Source organism: Giraffa tippelskirchi, chromosome 3, assembly GCF_054371585.1.
Source record: "Giraffa tippelskirchi isolate mGirTip1 chromosome 3, T2T-mGirTip1v1.2.pri, whole genome shotgun sequence".
Classification (NCBI taxonomy): domain Eukaryota; kingdom Metazoa; phylum Chordata; class Mammalia; order Artiodactyla; family Giraffidae; genus Giraffa; species Giraffa tippelskirchi.
Window position 1 is genome coordinate 38,236,587 of NC_137277.1, and position 23,305 is coordinate 38,259,891.

The 23,305-nt window shown below is 37.3% G+C and overlaps 1 protein-coding gene across 1 annotated transcript in view; it reads left to right on the forward strand.

Moving 5' to 3' along the window:
* UBE2G1 (ubiquitin conjugating enzyme E2 G1) overlaps positions 1-23,305 on the forward strand; it is a 91,744-nt gene that overhangs the window by 62,439 nt on the left and 6,000 nt on the right. Inside the window, exons 2-5 of the mRNA XM_081579909.1 lie at positions 748-850; positions 8,452-8,549; positions 12,825-13,003; positions 15,762-15,884. Coding sequence (XP_081436035.1) covers positions 748-850; positions 8,452-8,549; positions 12,825-13,003; positions 15,762-15,848 — 467 coding nt within the window. The 3' untranslated portion in view covers positions 15,849-15,884. The remainder of the gene's footprint in view (positions 1-747; positions 851-8,451; positions 8,550-12,824; positions 13,004-15,761; positions 15,885-23,305) is intronic.

Below are 23,305 nucleotides of genomic sequence, written 5' to 3' on the forward strand. Positions count from 1 at the left end.
ATCTCATGTTGCTAGTGTTGTTCCTATAGGCTCCAGCTGTTATTCTTAAGCCATTCCTGGATGCTGGAAACTGTGGCTAGCAAAAGGTTCAACGTGCATAGGCAGGACAGATGGAGTCTGTCCTCTCTGTGGACTCAAAGAGTCTGTTGGGCCACACATGGACACCAGCTGTAGACGTGTATCCGCAAGAATGCAGAGGACTTAGTCATGCAGATACATAGTATTTATTATTTAGTATTTAGTATTTATTATTATTTTTTGTATTTATTTATACTATTAAATTAAGATTGGTTATGTAGCAAATTCCAGTGAAAAGGTACCAGGCACTCTATTGGTATTTCGGAAAGACCAAAGACCCTAAAGACCATACCATAAGAATTATCAGAAATAGTGGTTTGATTTTCCACTGAACCAGAATCTCTGGGGGATGAGTCTGACAACTGCATTTTAATAAGCTCTCTGTCCCACTATACCTGTATACCACCAGAGAGCTGCTTAGAATGGTAGGAAGCTTGCTGGAAACCAGGGTAGATGTAAAAGGGCGATAGAAGTTGATCTTCTGGATAGCTTGCTTTACCTATTGCTTCCTTGTGTTATAGAAATGGAAAGGTTTTTGACATCAGGTAGCATTTGCTAATGGGTCCAGGTGTATTCATTTAACAAGTTAGAATTTTTAATGTTCTGTAATGAATGTTGGGTGAAGATTATGTACTTAAAATTTTTTATAAAACTATTCTTTTTCCACAGAGCTCAACAAAAATCCAGTGGAAGGCTTTTCAGCAGGTTTAATAGATGACAATGATCTCTACCGATGGGAAGTCCTTATTATTGGTCCTCCAGATACACTTTAGTAAGTATAATGGAACTGACATCCAAGTGGAACTCTTTTAATAATTGAAATATAAACTATTTTGACAAACTGAAGTTTCCCAGTTTACAAGAATGATTGTTAATCACTTTTAATTAGTCACTATTAACTGATATAAAGATAGACAACAGAGTGTGGTGTTATCAAAGAGCAAAGAAAATATGGACTTTCTTATATATGTAGTACATTTTTAGATTCAGAGACCACACATAGTCTGATTTTCTGTTCCATGTGTTTGCAGGTAAACTTAAACTTACTAATATTTAATGTTCTGTAAGATGGATCATGACTGTCTGATGTCAATGACCAGTACAAGCTGCATGCTTTTTACAGTAGTTGAGGTGTTGGGAAAAAATGCAGCAACCTTCTCAAAGCCATACAACTGAGGGATAGCAGGGTCTTTCGTGGGAACTATACTTGGTCACTCAGCCTTGGTCCTTGATGGTACTAAGCAGCAACGATTTGGATACATAAGAATTTTTTTTTTTTGACAGTGAAATAGTTTTATTTTGGATGTTCTGAATGGTACTGCTTTGCCTCCCTGTGCCCCTCCCCAACCTGATGGAAGAGAAAATTCAGAGCTAGTTCTATACCAGAGCAAAATGGTATATGACATACACAGTTGAGCTGTAGTATTGATTGGGAGGTTTTCTAAGGTCTGAAAAAAAATGATTTATGTTTTGTCACAACTATTGCTGATCAAAATTTTTGCTGATTTATTTCCCAGTGGTACATTTGCATTGGTGATTGTTGCAAGCTAAGATAACTCAATCTAGTCATTTTACAGTGATAGTTTGGTAGATAACAGTAGTCAATGAAACCCATCCTAGAGGTCTTCCCCCACAACCTTAATATTATTTGAAAGTAAATTTCCTACCAAATTTTGCACGCAAAATCATACGAATGCCTGGCTTCTGAGCCTGATGAGGTTCTATTCTGGGTTTCTAAATCAAAACACATTGCATGAAGGTTTGCTTAAGGAAGACACAGAAACATTCTAGTGACAGAATCTTGTTAATCTTAAAGTTGGTGTGTGATAACAAGAGAAGTTCTTCTAAACTAATGTCTGAGTAGGAAATGAGTGAGGCATCCAGGTTTGACCTCCCATGTCTAAGGACCTCACACAGTTTTTATATTTTTTTCATGAGATGGTGGCAAGCATCTCTAAATGTTATTAGCTGGTCCGTATACATGCTGTGTCCCTTCAGCTTCATGAAAGAAAGACACTTTAATACTCATTGTACTCATAAACAGGCCATCCTTCCTACCAATGAAAACCTATTTCTGGCCTTTCATATACATTTAAAAAGTGCTGACTGTCTATCTGAGGTGTGGATAACAGAAGCATTTGTGGCAGCTCCTCTGGAGTTGCTGACTAGCTGCCACTTCCTCACTGTCCCCTACTGATGAGAGCACTGACTGCACCCAGGCTACAGTTTAACCTCAGTGCCAAATATACTTGGAACATCCTGTGAACAATGAAGTCTTAATGCCGTTGACAGACCTTATAATTATCATCCAAATTTACCTGAGTATGATTGCTTTTTATGAATGACCTTTCCTAAAACTCACATGCTGGAAGTTATGAAATTCTTTATAAAGCCTTCAGGAAGGGGGTTTAAGATTTATTGAGTGTTGGCTATCCCTTTTAGCAACTTCCCATTTAGAATTGTTTCAAAAATAAAACATTTAGGCATTTACACTACTCAATCATTTAGTTTCCTAATGTTTTTGAGCACTCTTATGCTAGATGCTATGAACATGGCCTTAAATCAGTTAATAGGTGCTACTCCAAAGCAGTTACAGTTTAGTTGGCAAAGCTGCTCATTGCGTAGTTATTTAATACACTTTGGGGACAGCCATGATGGAGGGAGGCATTGGGATATGGTGAGAACTCACTGGGCGTGTGGCAGGTTTTCAGTGTGTTGGGGAATTTTTCCCAGAAGAGGAGATGTCTAAAGTGAGAACTGAAGAGTTAGTCACCGCATTAGCTAGTAGGCTTCTGGCTATAAACACAAGAAATCTGATTTTAGCTGGGTTAGAATATAAGGAAATTTGTTTTCTTGACAGAGATAGTAAAACGCTTACAACAGTTTTGAGCATTTCAGAGTATGTTGAAAAGGAAGAAGCGAAGGTAATTTCTGCATGTGTTTTATGTATTTCTTATGTAGAAATAAGAATAGAATAAAAAGTAATTTCTTATGTATTTCAATGTAGAAAAGCCTTTTTTCTGGAAGCTCTCCAGCAGACTTTTGTCTCATTTGTTGGAATCAAGTTGCTTCATCATTCCTTACCCAGTAACTGGCAAGATGAATGAGATTGCCACATTTGGATTAATTATTCTGGGATTGAAGAGATTTGGATTGTCAATAGCTAGGGTAAGGATTAACTAGATAGATACTCTGGCAGTAGCAGTGGGGTTAGGATATGGGGATAAGTAGGAGATGGGGATAAGTGGAAGGGAAGCTGGGGATTGAGCATTTCATAGGGAGAAAGAAATGTTTGTATACATAGGACTGGAAAATAAGGGACAGAACAAGGGAATGGCAACTGAGCAAAATGACTATCAGGAATTTCAAAAAATGAGGTTGGCTAGAGAGTTGAGGGCTAGAAAATGTTTGTAAACACTATTAAGGGGTTAGGAGTTTTCTTTTGTCCTGAGGCCAAAGCATAGACATTGGGGAGTTTTACATCAAGAGTTATCAGGTTTATATTTTAGAATGTGCATCAGATTCTAAGTATCATAACTTTGGAATTATAAATTTTATTTTCCTTCAGGTTACTTGTATTTTATTTCTGCAGTAAAATGTTTTAAACTATTATAAAAGGAATTGGCGGGGGGCAGTCTATAGTATAAGAAGGGGCTTCCCTGATAGCTCAGCTGGTAAAGAATCACCTGCAATGCAGGAGACCCTGGTTTGATTCCTGGGTCCAGAAGATCCCCTGGAGAAGGGATAGGCTACCCACTCCATTATTCTTGGGCTTCCCTAGTGGCTCAGACAGTAAAGAATCTGCCTGCAGTGTGGGAGACCTGGTTTTGATCCCTGGGTTGGGAAGATATCCTGGAGGAGGGCATGGCAACCCACTCCAGTATTCTTGCCTGGAGAATCCTCATGGACAGAGAAGCCTGGTGGGCTGCAGTCCATGGAGTCGCAAAGAGTCAGACACGACTGAGCGACTAAGCATGCATGCATGCATAGTGTAAGAAATGGACTGAAGGAGGGAGATCAACAGCCTTACTCAGGGGATGGCACATATGTGCCTAGGACAGGGGCCTGAGAAAAGCAGAGGAAGTTAGCCAGACATCTAACAAAAGGATTTATAGAAGGAAGCTTTCTAAAATGCCACCAAGAATCAAGTATTTAATGTCATTTGTTGATTTAACAGTAAGGAAATTACTGATGTTCAGTGGAGTGAAGAGGGCAGAGGCCTTCTCCCCGTTGTTGGAGGAGTGTTATTTGGAATGAGAGACACAGATCTTAAGTGTAAGTAACTGACTATGAGGAGAAACAGAGGGGCTGGTAATGGGGGGAGGGGTTATAATATTGAAAGTAGTTAATGTGAGCTTAGATGGTATCCAAACCTACGTGATTGATCCATCGGTTAGTAATTAATTAGGTCATTTCTGTAAGAATGTTTGCTGTACTAAAATTCTTTAAAAGCTAGTGTAGTTCATGGTGGTGTCATTAACCCTCATTTAGCCACTAGAGGGCACCCCACACTCCTTATAATCCACGTGTCAATAACTGGTATATTCAGGCATTACTTTATTGATAGTTGCTTTGAGTATTAATTTGGCTGTTACATTTATTTTCACACAGTAAACTTTTTATTGCTGCTCTTGCCATTAGCTCAGACGGTAAAGAGTCTGCCCACAATGTGAGAGACCTGGGTTCGATCCCTGGGTTGGGATGATCCCCTGGTGAAGGAAATGGCAACCCACTCCAGTATTCTTGTCTGGAAAATCCCATGGATGGAGGAGCCTGGTGGGCTACAGTCCATGGGGTCACAAAGAGTCGGACACAAACTGAGCAACTAACACTTGCCATTAATTAATGTTTCTGGAGATATTAAAAATAGATTCTTGAGGCTTTCTCTCTATGAAAAATAATCTGAAACTGGTGTGACAGCCTGCTATTTTCAGACTAATGGTTATCAAGTAGTGTGACTAGCTGCCCATATCCATGGAAAGAAAAATATCAGGTAGGAGTGGCAGTAGGTTTTGAAAGAAACTTTAGGTAACATGGGTTTCACTGTGAATTATAAATTTTATAAATTTGTATTAGTGAATGGTGTGTAACTTTTGCTGTATCTGTTTTTCATCACTCATGGCTGGTGTGCTCAAGAAGTATGTTTTATCTTGTTTCCTACCTCTGGCAATGATGTGAAAATTTTGTAGAATCTTGGAAGATTATATGTATCTTATTATTGCCTTACCTTGAGTGGATATAGAAAATGAAGAGTTGACTAACCAAATTCTCTGATTAATATTCTTTTACAGTGACAAAATTCTTATATAGTCTGTTTAAAACTTAGCTGCACAAGCTATATATTTTGTAATGAACTTTCAGGAGGAATGACCCTAGTGCCCGCATGACTTAGAAACTGATTGATCGATGGCAGTGCCATATCGTTTATCATTTAGTGCTTAAGAACGTGAGTTTTGGAGAATATCTTTGTTTAGCTCCCTGAGTCTACTACTGTTATTATCTGTGTGACTTTTAACAGTTATTTAAACTTCATCTTGTTTCATTTCTAGGGTAAAACCTTGTGCCTAGAAAGTGTTCAGAATGTTCAGTGTTTTATTGTTTGTAGTAGTAAAAACATTGGAAGCCATCAAATATTTTATGAAGGTAATAGATAAAATTGTGACAGGTAAAAATGAATAAACAGAAGACAGATGTGAAAAGGAATATATAAAAGAACAATGTTGATGACAACATATGCTATATCATTTAAATAAAGTAAATATGGCTGAATGATAGGATCTGACAAAGTAGAATGATAGGCTCTTATCCTGGTAAGATTTTTATACATTTAATACAAAGACAGGCAAATCTAAGGAGAAACTTGAACTAGCCTAGAACATCATGCTAGTAATCATATATGTAATATGATAGATCTGTAATTATATGTAGCAGTTATACTCCTACACTGTTAATATCTGTGATGAGAAAGCAGGAAAGCATCATTTAAACCATTGATGCTTTTCATAAAACTTTGATTTTGCTCGTCATAGTAGCATCTTTATGTATTTGAAAAATAGTGAATATGTGACATGTTAATATTTATTATACCATGTTTTGTACACTATGCTTTGAGTTTTAGGCTTTAAAAAAAGAAAAGTAGGATTTTCACAGGTGTTAGAGAAGTTAAGGATTCCACCTGTAGAAAAAAAACTAAAGAATTGCATGATTGATTCAGAATGGATGAGGACATTGCAGACAAAAAAAATTGTGTACTTTAAACTTTTAAGGATAATCCAATTAATTAAATTTGATCAAAATTTTTAATAGACTAAGGTAATCTTTCGTGGTAGTAATTTCAATCAGCTGTTGTAAAGCTTTTAAGTGGATCTGATATCAGTCAAAATTTAGGGACTCAGGAAAGCTAACTTAGTATCAGGGAATAGCCTTACCAATGGTTTAAAGTACATGGGCTTTGTGGTAGCTGTTCTGATGTTCTTTTACATAGATTCTTGCCTAGTGTTTGTATTTGTGGCTTTCGAAGTGTTTTTTTTTTAAACCACAACCCATAAACAGAAATATTTCACATTATGACCCTCTGTATATTTAATACACTTCATAGAAAGAAGCATGTATGTAAGCATAAAGAGAAACGTGTTCCTTTTTACACTTGGAGCCCAGCGGCCTTTCCTAAGTATTCAGAAGTATTTGGTGTTAATGGTCTGCCTTTAACACCATCCTGCCATCTTGCTTTTAGGATCAGAAAAAAGCAATGAGAATGCATACTTGCTTTGGTTAAAACTTCAAATGATATCAAAATGTACAAAGCAGAAAGTAAAAAATCTCATAATCCTGTGCTTCACAGTTAAGCATTTTTGTGTACTGGTGTCATGTTTCCAGACATTTTTCTATTTCTGTACAAACATACCCTCACTTTTTCTTCTTAAAGATAAATGGGCTCATTCTGTAAGTACATTTAAAAACTTAACAATAGATTGCTCACTTCATTCCAGTATTTATTACTGATACTTTTCTTGATATTTTCTTCTGACCCTAGAATGGTAAGTGCTGTAAATCAGTGATCTCTAATGTCTTGTTCTCTGTCATATCCTTTTACATACAGCAGTGCCTTCTCTAGGTAGATAATCAATGTCTGTTTGTTTAATTAATGAAAACCATTTAATGAGCTAAGAATTCTATTATTTAGTGATCTGAAACAAACACAGTCAGATGACCCTGCATCTGACCCTGCTCTATGGGGTATATTAAAAGAATCAGAGGTGTGAATTCCTTTTGCAGTAAAGAAATGGAAAAGAAGTCCATGTGATAGAGGGACACAGGGGCTAGTTAGGATTGGGTAGCCAAGTAAAATCTTTCTCGAGAGGTAACATTTTGGCTGAGTTCTGAATCTAACAAAGGGAGAAGCGCGTTTGAAACAGAGGAAACAGCGGCACCAAGGTCACTAGTCGGGAACTTTGTCATTTTTGCCCCATAAGGCTGACTTTTTTCATTGGTTTTCTGTAACATTGACTTGTGTTGTTTTGACCGTTGTTTAGGAACAGTTCCTAAGCACAGCAGTCACTAGTCACTTGTGGCTATTAGAATTAAACAAGATTAAAAACTCAGTTCATCTGTTGTATTGGGTTGGCCAAAAAGTTCTCAAACGAACTTTTTGGCCAACCCAATACTAGCCATGTTACAAGTGGTTGGTGGCTACCATGTTGGAGGACGTAACTATAGACCGTCTCCAGTGTGCAGAAAGTTCTGTTGCGCAGCACTACTTTGAAACACACCAGAATATAAACTCCTTAAGAGACTATGCTTTGGTCACTGCTGCACTCCCAGTGTCTGGCACATAAAGACTGAATAAATACTTGTTAAATGATAAGACGAATAAATGGATGGATGGATGGTTGGAGGTCAGCACAACTGTTCCCAGAAAGGCAAGAAGAAAATGCATAAGCTCTCAGATGAGAAAAAGCTTGTTGTGTTTAAAGAACAGAAAGAAGAATGACTGGGATGAGAGAGAAGAGTGATAGCTGAGATCAATATAGAGAAATTGACAACTTGACCCTGATAGGCAATGTTAAACAACATTTGAGTTTTAAGTGCAGTGGGAAGCAATAAAAAGATGTGTGTAGCACAACAGTAGTGTGATCTGATCTGGATGCCTTTTTAAAGCTATTTCTTTCATTTTACTTTTTCTTGAGAGTTTAATAAGGTGGTAGGTATGACAGTTTAGTAAACTTGGTATTTGAGTAAGTAAACTGCTTGAAATCCAGATTATTTATTTCCTTTATAATGTTAGCACTAGCATCCTTGTTTTATGTTTGTTTTAATAATTACCTTACTTATAAGCAGAAACTTATAGGCAAGAACTTGTTTTTGTTTTTCCAGTGAAGGTGGTGTTTTTAAAGCTCATCTCACGTTCCCAAAAGATTATCCCCTTCGGCCTCCTAAAATGAAATTCATTACAGAAATCTGGCATCCAAATGGTAAGTTTACCTAGTTTTACATTTGCAAGTATGACGGCCTGTCGCTGAAGTTTTCAAGGTCAATAAGTAAGATGTAGTTCTCAGTGAAATTGTGTTGAAATTTTTATGCTAGGTTCGTTGTGTGTTATGTACATCGTCTTGGATTAGATTCCTTCTAAAAGAAAGAGTAACAGATCAAATGGAAAAGTTTGTTTATTTACTTAGTTCTCAGCTATGATGTTCATAGCTGAGATGTTCATGAGTTCATGGGTGATACTCAGCATTAATAGCGCTCTTAAAATTGAGGAGATAATTTCCAAGGTATTATGTGATTCATTGGCTATTACAGAGAACACAGAAGTAGTTAAACTTGGGTTTTTAATTTTTATTTTCTCATCTTAGCTCCTAGACTATGGACACTGTTAACTATTTATGTATATTCTTCATAAGAAAAAGGAATGTCTTACCTATGTCATAAGGTGATTGATAGGGTCAAATGAGATAAAAGTCTGCGTGTTTAGATCTTTGGAAAGTATCTAACAGTGCTGTGCATAAAATGGTGACATTGACTTTTTTACCCAAAGTTATACAACCATTTAAAATTCACTTTGTGAGCCAAAGGTTAGTCTAGATAAACTATGTTTCTACACAGTCTCCCTGAACTTTTGGCCTTGTTTTGTATGATTGAGCTTGCAAGAATTTCTTTCCTAAGTATTTTGACTGTAAGTATTTTGTAATCAGTGTTGTCTTTTTAGACTATTACACCAGTCTGATTCTACTTTTCATAACCCAAGCACTGTGTTGCAAGGAAGAGAAACCCTTCTATATTAGTTTAAGCAAAAATCAGTGAGAGTAATGGATGCATGAATAAACCAAGGTTTTGTTACAAGGAAATGTAATAGAACTCAGTGACCTGGAAAACAGTTGAGTCTTAGAAGAGACTAGAACTGATGGGAAAACTATTGAGAATCAGGAGGCCACCATATTTCATCACATCTTAGGTAGCAGTGATCACAGAAGACATAGTTATTTTTTGCACCAGTATGAAGGGAGAAAAAGAATTTCTTTCTGGTAGAACAGGTTAGTGATAGTCCTGCACAATGTATGGATGCATGAATCGACTACATCTGCCCCTTGTTGCTTGGGCATATGGTTCATTTCTTCCTAGGCTCTTGGCAGTTTCCCCTGTCTTCTCTTGAATTATTCAATGTGTAATAGTCAATTTTTTTGCACCTGTTTGAAAGGAAAATGTAACAAAGTTTCTGAATACTGTCTCTTGCATGAATTAGCCTGTGTTACTGTTGGTAAAGCCCAGAGCATATATGAAAGCAATACATGGACTCTAATTATTAAGAGGAATGATAGTACTGGCCTTTTCACTCAATTATCAGCTCAATTATTTCACTCAGTTATCTTGCCTTTTTTAAAAAAAATATTACACTTCTAATAGGTAATAGGTATTAAGCATAAAAGCCTCATTCTAAGAGGTTTAAAATGTTTTCTGTATGTTTAAAATGAAATGACATGAGGTTAAAATTTTAAAGATGCTAAATTATAACAATTTCTGTAAAAGGAAAATGAATCTTAAACTGATTCTCTGATAGAATTTTGTACAAACATTTGATATTAAGTGTTCTCAAAAACATAACTTCTTTTCTCAAGGAAAAATTTATATTATGCAGTAAGTGAGGAAAATATCTTAACACTGTATTATCATTTTCTGTTCAACTTTATAATGCTGTTACAAGTTTTACTGTTGTTATTCTTGCCTCTTGATCTAGTTATTTCATTTTAGTTAATAGATTGTATTAGAAGGTGTAGGTGAGTTGTGATAAGGAGCATTAATTGTAGAACAGCTCATGTACAATACACTGAAGGCATGGGTCTTAAATGTTGCATTCACTGCTAAACTCCCTGTGTCAAGTGGGTGCCTGGCATACAGCATGCATTCAGAAACCATTAGTCGTAGAGCCACAATGCATACAAGCTTTGATGCTGGTTCCCCAGAGGTGAAAAATACGCTTTAACATTATACCTATCATAAATTTGTTGGACTTTAGCTAGGAAGTCAGAAATGAACATAAGTATTGTCATTGGTTATTTATAGGATTTGCAGATTTGGTTGTGTAATGTAAAGAAGTTAGTGGAATAGGACCCTGTTCCTCCTTTTGTTCAACAGTTAATTTATGGCTTGGATTTTAAAATAGGTTTATAGATTAGAGACCTAATGAATGTATGCTGATGAGTTTTCACTGGCAATATAACATGGTCTTTTTGGAGAAGGAAATGGCAACCCACTCCAGTACTCTTGTCTGGAAAATCCCATGGTTAGAGAAGCCTGGCAGGCTACAGTCCATGGGGTTGCAAAGAGTTGGACACCTCACTCTGTGGATTTGTGTGTGTTTTTTCCTTGAAAATATAATTTTGCTTTTATGTGATTTAAAAAGTATTTTATGATGTTATTTTTTATTTTTTTCTTAAGAAAGTCTCTAGACCTTTGACTATGAACAATTTCAATCAGTAAGTTGCTAGGGAAACTAGGAAATCATACAGAAACTCAGTTCTGGTGTTTGGGCCATATACTTTGTATAAATGAACAGATTCAATAGATACTATTTATTTCATTATATTTATTACATGTAAATGGTAGGAAAACTCATCAGTGGCCACAGGACTGGAAAAGGTCAGTTTTCATTCCAATCCCAAAGAAAGGCAATGCCAAAGAATGCTCAAACTACTGTACAATTGCACTCATCTCACACACTAGTAAAGTGATGCTCAAAATTCTCCAAGCCAGGCTTTAGCAATATGTGAACTGTGAACTTCCAGATGTTCAAGCTGGTTTTAGAAAAGGCAGAGGAACCAGAGATCAAATTGCCAACATCTGCTGGATCATCAAAAAGCAAGAGTTTCAGAAAAACAATCTATTTCTGCTTTATTGACTATGCCAAAGCCTTTGACTGTGTGGATCACAATAAACTGTGGAAAATGCTGAAGGAGATGGGAATACCAGACCACCTGACCTACCTCTTGAGAAACCTGTATGCAGGTCAGGAAGCAACAGTTAGAACTGGACATGGAACAACACGCTGGTTCCAAATCGGGAAAGGAGTACGTCAAGGCTGTATATTGTCACCTTGCTTATTTAACTTCTGTGCAGAGTACATCATGAGAAATGCTGGGCTGGAGGAAGCACAAGCTGGAATCAAGATTGCTAGGAGGAATATCAATAACCTCAGATATGCAGATGACACCACCCTTATGGCAAAAAGTGAAGAAGAACTAAAGAGCCTCTTGACGAAAGTGAAAGAGGAGAGTGAAAAAGTTGGCTTAAAGTTCAACATTCAGAAAACTAAGATCATGGCATCCAGCCCCATCACTTCATGGCAAGTAGATGGGCAAACAGTGGAAACAGTGGCTGACTTTATTTTTTGGGGGGCCAAAATCACTGCAGATGGTGACTGCAGCCATGAAATTAAAAGATGCTTGCACCTTGGAAGAAAAGTTATGACCAACCTAGACAGCATATTAAAAAGCAGAGACATTACTTTGCCAACAAAGGTCCATCTAGTCAAGCCTATGGTTTTTCCAGGGGTCGTGTATGGATGTGAGAGTTGGAGTATAAAGAAAGCTGAGTGCCGAAGAATTGATGCTTTTGAACTGTGGTGTTGGAGAAGACTCTTGACAGTCCCTTGGACGGCAAGGAGATCCAACCAGTCCATCCTAAAGGAGATCAGTCCTGGATGTTCATTGGAAGGACTGATGTTGAAGCTGAAACTCCAATACTTTGGCCACCTGATGTGAAGAGCTGACTCATTTGAAAAGACCTTGATGCTGGGAAATATTGAGGGCAGGAGGAGAAGGGGATGACAGAGGATGAGATGGTTGGATGGCATCACCAACTCAATGGACATGAGTTTGGGTAGACTCCGGCAGTTGGTAACGGATGGGGAGGCCTGGCGTGCTGTGGTTCATGGAGTCGCAAAGAGTCGGACATGACTGAGTGACTGAACTGAATGCTAGGTACCATCTACATATTAACTTGAAATTTTGCAGAATAGCTTACATTTCTTTTGGGTTTGTCAGGTGGATCCTATTTGGTAAAATCTCTGGTCTTCCTAAAAGGTTAACTGGTTCCATTTTGGAAATTAACTTCTCTATATATTCAGTGGATTAGTCGTACTGAATCTTATACTGATACCATGGGAATCAGGATCATATCAAATAATATGTATTTTATGTGTAGCCAATTTTTTTAAGTATTTAAAACTGGAATCCTACTCTTTAATTTTGCAGTTGATAAAAATGGTGATGTATGCATTTCTATTCTTCACGAACCTGGGGAAGATAAATATGGTTATGAAAAGCCAGAGGAACGCTGGCTGCCTATTCACACTGTGGAAACCATCATGATTAGTGTCATTTCTATGCTGGCAGACCCCAATGGAGACTCACCTGCTAATGTTGATGCTGCGGTAAGATGGTCACATGGACAAACTCCTCTCCCCTTTAATTAAGCTTGATTAAAACGATATACTTTTATATATTTGTGTTTCTGGATGTGTATTGATATATCTGTTTATTTTCATTTATTTTTCTCATAAATCTTACCTTACCGCCAAATAGTTGTACCTTTTAAGAATAAGGATGCTATCCTACATAATTGTAAAACTATTATTATACTTAATATCTAGTTGCTATTACGTCCATATTATTTGCAAGCATTTATTTTTAAAATTTTCAGACCTACAAAACCTTGGATTACCCTATACCCTACACATAGATTCACAATTGTGGAGATTTTGCAACATTGCTGTTATTATTAACATTATTGTCATTATTATTATTATTTGCTAAACTGAGAAGGCTTTACAGATCTTTATATTTAAATACTTCAGCATATATCTCCTAAGAACAAAGAGAGGGGGAGAGGGAGAATCCAGAATTTAGGAACTTATTTTATTTTGTATTCATGTTTTATTTATTTATTTATTTTTACTTAGTTTTTTATTTTTTAAAGGACGGTGTTTCCTATCATTTTATTATAGGTTTCTCGTTTTTACATTGTTTTTATTTTATTTTTCAATCTTCTTTCTTTTTCTTTTAAAAAAATTATTTGTTTTTTGTTTCTGTTTTTTTTGCCTGCACCATGTGGCATATGGAATCTTAGTTCCCTGATCAGGGATTGAACTTGTGGCCCTGCAGTGGAAGCGTGGAGTCTTAACCACTGGACCACTAGGGAAGTCCTGTATTCATGTTTTATTAGTCTTTTTTTAATCTAGAATAGTCCTAGTTCTTCAGTCATCTATCCCTCTTTAAAAATCCTTTTGTTCTAATTCTTGGAACCTTTGTTAGTATATGTGAAAGCCAGCAGGTTAAATTCACCTTTTTTTTTTTCTCTTGTTAATTCAAATCTACATAAAAGCTTGGGGGTAAAATCTTACCTGTAGAAAAACACTACATATATAACCACCTTTCATTTGATCTTAGCCAAAAGGCCGAGAAGCGATATAACCACCTTTCAAATCTCTGGCCTTGAATTTTTGAATTTATTAATTGAATTGAAGTAAACACTGACAGAAAATCATTCTGACTTTATACTTAGTCAAGTATCAGTCCAAACAACATAAGGAATGTATGTGTGCAGAATTGATTCTCCTCAGGAGTGTGTGAGTGATAAGCCAGATATTAAACTAAGAGTGAAAAAAAAAAAGAATGAGTTGGAGGAAGAGAGGTGTCAAATGCCAAAACGAAGAAGTAATTACTTTCCATACTAAATACCCATACCTGATGCTCTAATTCTAGTAGTCTTCAGATATTTTTATAAAATCTATATATCATCATTATTACTTTAGGAAGGTATTAAAATTTGGGATGTACATAGAAGGAAAGGCCAAACTTGCTGTCATTCAGTTTTCAACCCCAGTTTTTACTGACTTCAAGCTGCCATTTCCAAGCTTTAACTTTGGGGTTCTCTTCAGTAGGTCCTTTCCCTCTTTGCTGGGGTCCCACTGAGACTTCCCTAGGCTACTACTTTCTCTGCTCTGCTGCATGTTTCATTGTTCTTTCATCTACTTTTGGTCTTGCAGGAAAAATTTCTCCCCATTATTAGATGACTTCACTGCCATTTTCTTTGGTAGTGAGGATTTATATCTTAAAAAAGTAATTCCAGGGACTTCCCTGATGGCCCCAGTGGTTAAGATTTCATGCTCCCAATGCAGGGAACACAGGTTCTAGAACTAGGATCCCACATGCTGCATGGTGCAATCAAATAATAATAATTCCAATATGATCTTTTTAATACCTTTCTACCTGATCCCTCTGCTCTCAGTCTTAATTTTCTCTGCTAAGTGCTCTTTTTAGGTGATTTTTTTTCTCCTTGGGATTGACCTGCCCTCTTTACTGGAATTGCTGTTTCTTCCTTAAAATGTCTTAGAAATGATAATGAGGTAATTACAGACAATAACATTTTATTCAGAAATACTTCATCAAATATCTACAAATCTCTCTGCATTTCTACATTATGGTTTACCTCATAATTTACTATAATGATTGGCTTACGGGGGGCCTTGCTTTGAGGGAAAAAATTGTTCAGATCTCTTCCTCTGTAAGAGCAAGTGATGAAGGCTACAGTTTTTGCTGTCCCTACATGGATGATATAGAAAAAAAAAAATAGGCTGGGCATTTTAGTGTGACTTTCCTGCTATTTACATGCTAAGTAAAAATCAGCTCTATTCTCATGCTGGTGCTGTTTTGTGTTCCATTTTCATGTGCCTGGCAGTAATAGTGTTATTGTTACTGTCATGTCCTGTCCCCTCCCCCACTAGAAATACTACTCAGTATCATCTCAGTATGATGCATTACACCCATCTACTTGATATAGGAGGCACAGTTCTGTCTACTCTATTTTCTGGTTGCTTCCAGTAGAGAAAGTTGGTAATCATTCAGATAGCCTGGATATCTTATTTGTAAGTTGTAGCTTTCTTTTCAGTGTAATACAAAATTGCTAAAGCTTTTTAGGGCCCTTTCCTTTTTCAAAGAGACTTTGCCTATAGAAGTAATTTCTATGTATCCTGTCAGAGTGCCTTGCAAAAGTGTTTTCTGTCTTATCAACTGTTTAACATTTTAAACGTGTTCACATTGCCAAAGCATTGCATTCAAAATTAAAGTAGTTATTTGAGATTGTAAGAGGAGTTTGCATAAAATAACTTGCTATTACTTTTGTACTTACAGAAAGAATGGAGGGAAGACAGAAATGGAGAATTCAAAAGGAAAGTTGCCCGCTGTGTAAGAAAAAGCCAAGAGACTGCTTTTGAGTGACATTTATTCAACAGCTGTAACTTCACTTATTTCAGGGTAAGTTCATTAAAAAAAATCACCCTACTCTTTTGCCTTTTTTATACATGACAGAAGTGTTTTTAGAAAATGTGTGATTTTGGGTATTTGAATTGCTTGTTTTCATTGGCTTCATTTTTCAGTGGTAGTATCCAGTAGTCTGCTGTTTCTCAGCAGATTAGTGTCATCTGCTTGCTTTTTCTTTCAGTAAATCCAGCTGTTTTTAATTAGATATTCCGTGTTAAACTGATTTAGTATGTTAGTAGTTCACTGTTGGTAAAATTTCTCATTATAAAGGGTTTTTTTGGTTTTTGTTTTTGCTACGTTTTCTTTGTTTTACCTTTTGGTCTGCCATCTTTGACTAAACCAGGCATTGACATTTCTTATATTTTCTCATACTGTGCTATATATGGTAAAGATTGACTTAAGTTTTTCCCAGTGTTTTTTAAAAAAGAAAGACCATAGTTTGTAATATATTGATAAGGCCATTAAACATATACCTTTCTTGTTTTAATTGGTCTTTATCTCCTTGCTCATTACTTACAGGGCCAGTAGGAAAATTTTTCCTTTTCTTGTATACCATCTGTCCACAAGTCTGCTTCAAGTCTAGCAAGGAGCCAAAGATAGTAGGCACCCATCTGGCTTAGAAGAAGACAGGGTGTAGATGAACTGACCAAATGTGTGATATTTAAGTTCTTTGGTTTTTCTTTCTTTAAATATTGAGGTGATAAAACCTAATTATGAAACGTAGCATCTAAAAAAGTCGGAGTACTTGCTATATCTTTGTACCGGCCACCTATTTTAAAAAAAAGAGCTTTGTTATTAACTGTTACATCTCCTACATTCCCCTCCTCTACCCATACTTTTTTCATATTCCCAATTCTGTGTTTACCATTGCTTTTCTTGACAATTTCATCAATTTGTATTCCTGAACAACATATTGCATGTTTTTGAACTCAATATATGTGGAATTATAATGTCTTTTTTTAATTATATTCTTTTGTGACTTTGTTGCTCAACATTATATTGTTGAAATTGTTCTTTGTTATATACAGGTATATTCCATGTTCACTGTTATGTAGTATCTCATTAGATAAATTTATTCTTGATTCTCATTTCATTAGTTCTCTGGAGTGGGTTTTTTGTTTGTTTTTTTGTTATTGTTGTTCTTATTCTTGTTTCTATTTTTGTTTTGTGTTTATTTGTGGGAGGCTGTTTCTTGTTTTTGGCCTGACTGCTAGGATCTTAGTTCCCCAATCAGAGTTTGAACCTGGGCCTAGGGCAGTGAAAACACTGAGTCTTAACCACTGGACCACCAGGGAATTTCCCTATTTTGCTTTGTTTTTGCTATTACAGAGAATGTAGCTGTTTCTTGTAGATGTACCACAAGAGTTTCTTTTGGGTGTATACCTAGAGGTGGAATTAAGTTAAAGGTATATACATATCACTTTGACTACATAATGCCAAATTGTTTTAAAAAATACTGAATCTATTTATACTCCTGTTGGCAAGGACAAGGGTTCTATTTGCTCCATATCCTCTTTAACATTTGATACTATCAAACTTCTGCAGTCTTGTTTGTTTTCCCGAAGTTTTTTCTTTTGGGTCTTCACCACGGTAGATGGGCTTTCTCTAGTTGTAGTGTGCAGGCTTATGTGAGATCTTCCTGTAACCAGGGATCAAACCTGCGTTCCTTGAATTGGAAGGCAGATTCTTAACCACTGGACCACCAGGGAAGGCCTTTCCCAAAGTTTTTGATCTAGTGTCAAATGAGATGTCATTATGGACTTGATGTGTGTTGCCCTAGTGACCAGTGCAGTTGCATACTGTAATGTGTTTGACCATTGATACTTCCTCTGTGAAGTGCTTTTTTTGGTCTTTCCTATTTTTCAGTTAGGTTATTGATTTCTATCCTTGTCAGTTTACTTTCTTTATAGTATTTTTGGGTGAACAGGGGTGCTTAATTTTAATGCAGTTGAATTTTAATTTTTTCCTCTATGGATTTTACTATTTGTGTCTTAGATTCTTCCCTGCCACCAGAAAGTTATTATTGTAGGATGAAGTAAGAGGACAAAGGGAAAAACAAAATCTTCCCACTCCCATAGATCAGCTACATGGCCACATTCTATACCACCAGGCAAAAGGATTCTGTCTTTTGGTTCTGTATCAAGGGTAGAGGGATTGTATTAATTCCCTTGCTGTTTTACAAATTACCTAACATTCAGTGACCTAAAACAACATCTGTTACCTCATGCTTTCCACAGGCCAGGGATCCATGTTGAATCTTCTGGCTCTGGGTTCGTCATAATGCTGCAGTCAAGGTGTTGGCTGGTACTGCAGCCATCTGTTTCAGGGTTCAGCTGTGGGTGGATCTGCTTCCAAGTTCAGTCAGGCGGTTGTCGGCAGGTTTCTGTTCCTCACAGGCTGTTGACTGGGTTCTTCCTAAGTTTTGTCACATGGGCCTCTTCATAGGTCAGCTCACAACATACTGGTTTGGCTTCACCAGAGAATAAATAAGATGGTAAGAGAAGATAAGCTGTGGGTGTGGTGGATGTTACTGCCTCCTGTCCAGAGGGAAATAATCATACTCCAGCCTGTTGGGAATGTTGCCTGCTGATAACTCATAGCTGAGTTGCTTTCTAGGAGTTAAGAGGTCACTTGCCCAAGTTAGTCCCTTTCCCCAGAAACCACTTGCATCCATGGACTGTTTGGTTTGGAGAAAGAATAGGTTGGTACAAAGACTTGGGCTTTTTTCTCAATTTGGGAATTATCTGAAAGGCTGTTCCAGTGTAGGACTGACTGAAGCCTGTATTTCAGCTGTGCTACCCCCACCATCGTCTGCTTAGTTCTGTTTACCTCACTGTTGCTCTTCAGAGCACTTCCCAGTAAACCTTACACAAATTCATGTCTCAGAATCTATTTCCTAGGCAACTTGACCAGGATACAAGGCATTGTGTAACCCAGTACAGTAATGCTGAAGAAGCTGAAGTTGAATGGTTCTATGAAGACCTACAAGACCTTCTAGAACTAACACCCCAAAAAGATGTTCTTTTCGTTATAGGGGACTGGAATGCAAAAGTAGGAAGTCAAGAAATACCTGGAGTAACAAGCAAATTTGACCTTGGAGTACAGAATGAAGCAGGACAAAGGCTAATAGAATTTTGCCAAGAGAATGCACTGGTCATGGCAAACACCCTCTTCCAACAGCACAAGAGAAGACTCTACACATAGACATCACCAGACAGATGGTCAGTACCGAAATCAGATTGATTATATTCTTTGCATCCAAAGATGGAGAACTCTATACAGTCAGCAAAAACAAGACTGGGAGCAGACTGTGGCTCAGATCATGAACTTCTTATTGCCAAATTCAGCCTGAAATTGAAGAAGATAGGGAAAACCACTAGACCATTCAGATATGACCTAAATCAAATCCCTTACAATTACACAGTGAAAGTGACAAATAGATTCAAGGGATTAGATCTGATAGACAGAGTGCCTGAAGAACTATGGATGGAGGTTTGTGACATTGTACAGGAGGCAGTGATCAAGACCATCCCCAAGAAAAAGAAATACAAAAAGGCAAAATGGTTGTCTGAGGAGGCCTTACAAATCGCTGTGAAAAAAAGAGAAGCGAAAAGCAGAGGAGAAAAGTAAAGATATACCCATTTGAATGGAGAGTTCTAGAGAATAGCAAGAAGAGATAAGAAAGCCTTCCTCAGTGATCAATGCAAATAATAAGAGGAAAACAATAGAATGGGAAAGACTAGAGATCTCTTCAAGAAAATTAGAGATACCAGGGGAATATCTCATGCAAAGATGGGCTCAATAAAGGACAGAAATGGTATGGACCTAACAGAAGCAGAAAATGTTAAGAAGGGTGGCAAGAATACACAGAAAAACTATACAAAAAAGATCTTCATGACCCAGATAACCATGATGATGTGATCACTCACCTATAGCCAGACATCCTGGAATGCAAAGTCTAAGTGGGCCTGAGGAAGCATCACTATGAACAAAGCTAGTGGAGGTGATGGAATTCTAGTTGAGCTATTTCAAATCCTAAAAGATGATGCTGTGAAAGTGCTGCACTCAATATGCCAGCAAATCTGGAAAACTCAGCAGTGGCCACAGGACTGGAAAAGGTCACTTTTCATTCCAGTCCCAGAGAATGTTCAAACTACTGCACAGTTGCACTCATTTACACGCTAGTAAAGTGATGCTCAAAATTCTCCAAGCAAGGCTTCAACAGTATGTGAACTGTGAATTTCCAGATGTTCAAGCTGGTTTTAGAAAAGGCAGAGGAACCAGAGATCAAATTGCCAACATCCGCTGGACCATCGAAAAAGCAGGAGAATTACAGAAAAACATTTACTTCTGCTTCATTGACTATGCCAAAGCCTTTGACTGTGTGGATCACAACAAACTGTGGAAAATTCTGACAGAGATGGGAATACCAGACCATCTGATCTGTCTCTTGAGAAACCTGTATGCAGGTCAGGAAGCAACAGTTAGAACTGGACATGGAACAACAGACTGGTTCCAAATCGGGAAAGAAGTACGTCAAGGCTGTATATTGTCACCCTGCTTATTTAACTTATATTCAGAGTACATCATGAGAAATGATGGACTGGATGAAGCACAAGCTGGAATCAAGATTTCTGGGAGGAGTATCGGTGACCTCAGATATGCAGATGACACCACACTTACGGCAGAAAGCGAAGAATTAAAGAGCCTCTTGATGAAAGAGGAGAGTGAAAAAGTTGGCTTAAAGCTCAACATTCAGAAAACTAAGATCATGGCATCCAGCCCCATCACTTCATGGCAAAGAGATGGAGAAACAATGGAAAGAGTGACAGACTTTATTTTTTGGGGGGCCAAAATCACTGCAGATGGTGACTGCAGCCATGAAATTAAAAGATGCTTGCACCTTGGAAGAAAAGTTATGACCAACCTAGACAGCATATTAAAAAGCAGAGACATTACTTTGCCAAAAAAGGTCCATCTAGTCAAGCCTATGGTTTTTCCAGTGGTCGTGTATGGATGTGAGAGTTGTAGTATAAACAAAGCTGAGTGCCGAAGAATTGATGCTTTTTGAACTGTGGTGTTGGAGAAGACTCTTGAGAGTCCCTTGGACTGCAAGGAGATTCAACCAGTCCATCCTAAAGGAGATCAGTCCTGGATGTTCATTGGAAGGACTGATGTTGAAGCTGGAGCTCCAATACTTTGGCCACCGGACGCGAAGAGCTGACTCATTTGAAAAGACCCTGATGCTGGGAAAGATTGAAGGCGGGAGGAGAAGAGGGCAACAGAGGATGAGATGGTTGGATGGCATCACCGACTCAGTGGACATGAGTTTGAGTAAACTCCAGGAGTTGGTGATGGACAGGGAAGCCTGGCGTGCTGCAGTCCGTGGGGTTGCAAAGAGTCAGACACGACTGAGCAGTTGCACTAACTGAACTGTACCCAAGACAGTAGGACAGAAGACTCACTGCCTTACCTAGTTGCATGTGTGTACATGTGAATCTAGAGTCATTTCTCACAAGTAGAAGTACATATGGGTCTATATATGGCTTCCGTTTGTCCTAAGCAACCGTCTTTTCTCCCCTGCTTATTTCAGACCACATGCACAGTATGTGGTTATCTCAATAGGAGCACACCCTTGATGGGTTTCATATTCGGGTCATTTAAGGATTGGCCTCCACATCTCACCCATATCTCCTTAAAAATTAAGCCTCCTGAAATGCTGAGCCTTTCTTATCTCCTTTGCTACAAAAAGATTATGAAGAAAAGTGAAAGCTCTCCTCAGTGGGCTTCAGGACACACCCATCTCATTGCCACTGATAGAGCTGATCCATAGTTGTCTTGCTGACTGAGAAAGGGAGGAGGATAAGCTATCTCCAATAAGTTTTAAAACATAAGACAGATAGGAAAAACAAAACTACTAAAACAAAATACAGGAGAATATCAAGGTATAGAAGGATTTATTAGGCACAAATAACACCCATAAAAGGGAAAAATGATAAATTTGGCTACATCAAAACCCAAAACTTAAATATTACGACAAGACAAAAGAAATAAAAATAAGTGGCAAACTGGGAAAAGATTTCTCTAAATATTTAGGATTTCTATTTAGTGTCTACAACAAAATTTTGAAAATCAATGAGAAGACCAGCACAAAGGAAAATGATATGAATAGATAATAGAAGTAAAAAGAAAGGTGATGGTTGTTATGCATTGCCACAAGTAATTCAGCTGCATTTATAAGCAGAAATACAAAGCTGCAGGGGATGACATCAAATTCTTCAGGTTGTCAAAATCAAAATGTCCAAGAAACCCAGGTGTTGGTGAGGATTTCAGGAAATATGATATATACTTGAACTCCTGGCATAAGTGAGGTTGTTCTGTCAACACTGGAGAGTGATTTGGTAATATGTAGTCAATTTGAAAACACATATCCTGCAATTTAGGTGTATAGGTTAAGAGAAACTCTAGCACTTGTATACATACGAAAGACATGATACAAGGATATTGTTTATAGTACCGTGTTTAATTTTTAAAAGGCCCATCAGAATTAGTTAGTTATTATTAATATCAGTTACAATATTGTTAATCAGCGAAAATACATAATGTAGACTTAGTTATATATAATCAGATAGTTAACAGAGTCTTGAATAGGAGAAGCAATGTGATAAAAAGAAAAAAGAATGATACTGTTTATATAAATTACAAAGTAAAACCCACCCTTCTGTTGTAGCTATCTGACAGAATAAAAGTTTTTTAAAAAAGATTAGAAGAAATACATAAAATTCTTAAATTTTGCAGTAGTACTTTAGGGAGGAAGAGAGGGACCTGGGAAACAAAAGGACTTTGCCTTGTTTTTTTCTCAACTGTCAGTCTTCCAGCATGTTTGGCTCACCTTCTTCCTTCTCCATAGAATACTAAAGTAGTAAGGAGACCAGGGGCTGCCTGTTTGCCACATTCAAAGGCTTAATATCAGTTTTGATGCGGGTTTTTTTGTTGTTCTTTGATTTTTGTCTGTGGCATGAGGGGTTTAGTTTCCCAACCAGGAATTGAACATGTGTCCCCTGCAGAGGAAGCATGGAGTCTTAACCATTGGACCTCTAGCAAAGTCCCTTAGTTTTGGTTTTTAATTTCTGTAGCATTTGAACTGAAATGATTATTGATCTCCCTTCTAGAAACATCTTCTTACTCATAAATATCATGGCTCTCTCTTGGTTTTCTCTGAATCTGACTGCTACCTTTAGAGCTGCAGCTATATGTAAGGAAAAGTAAACCTCTTTCCCATCTCAGCCCACCAGTTCTCAGAAGTAACCATTGTTTAATCTTTCAGAAATCTAACCCCCCCCAACACCCATGTACATACAAGTGTGATTTTATTTGTTTGTGTCTGTAACGTAAGTGTATACATGGTGTCTACT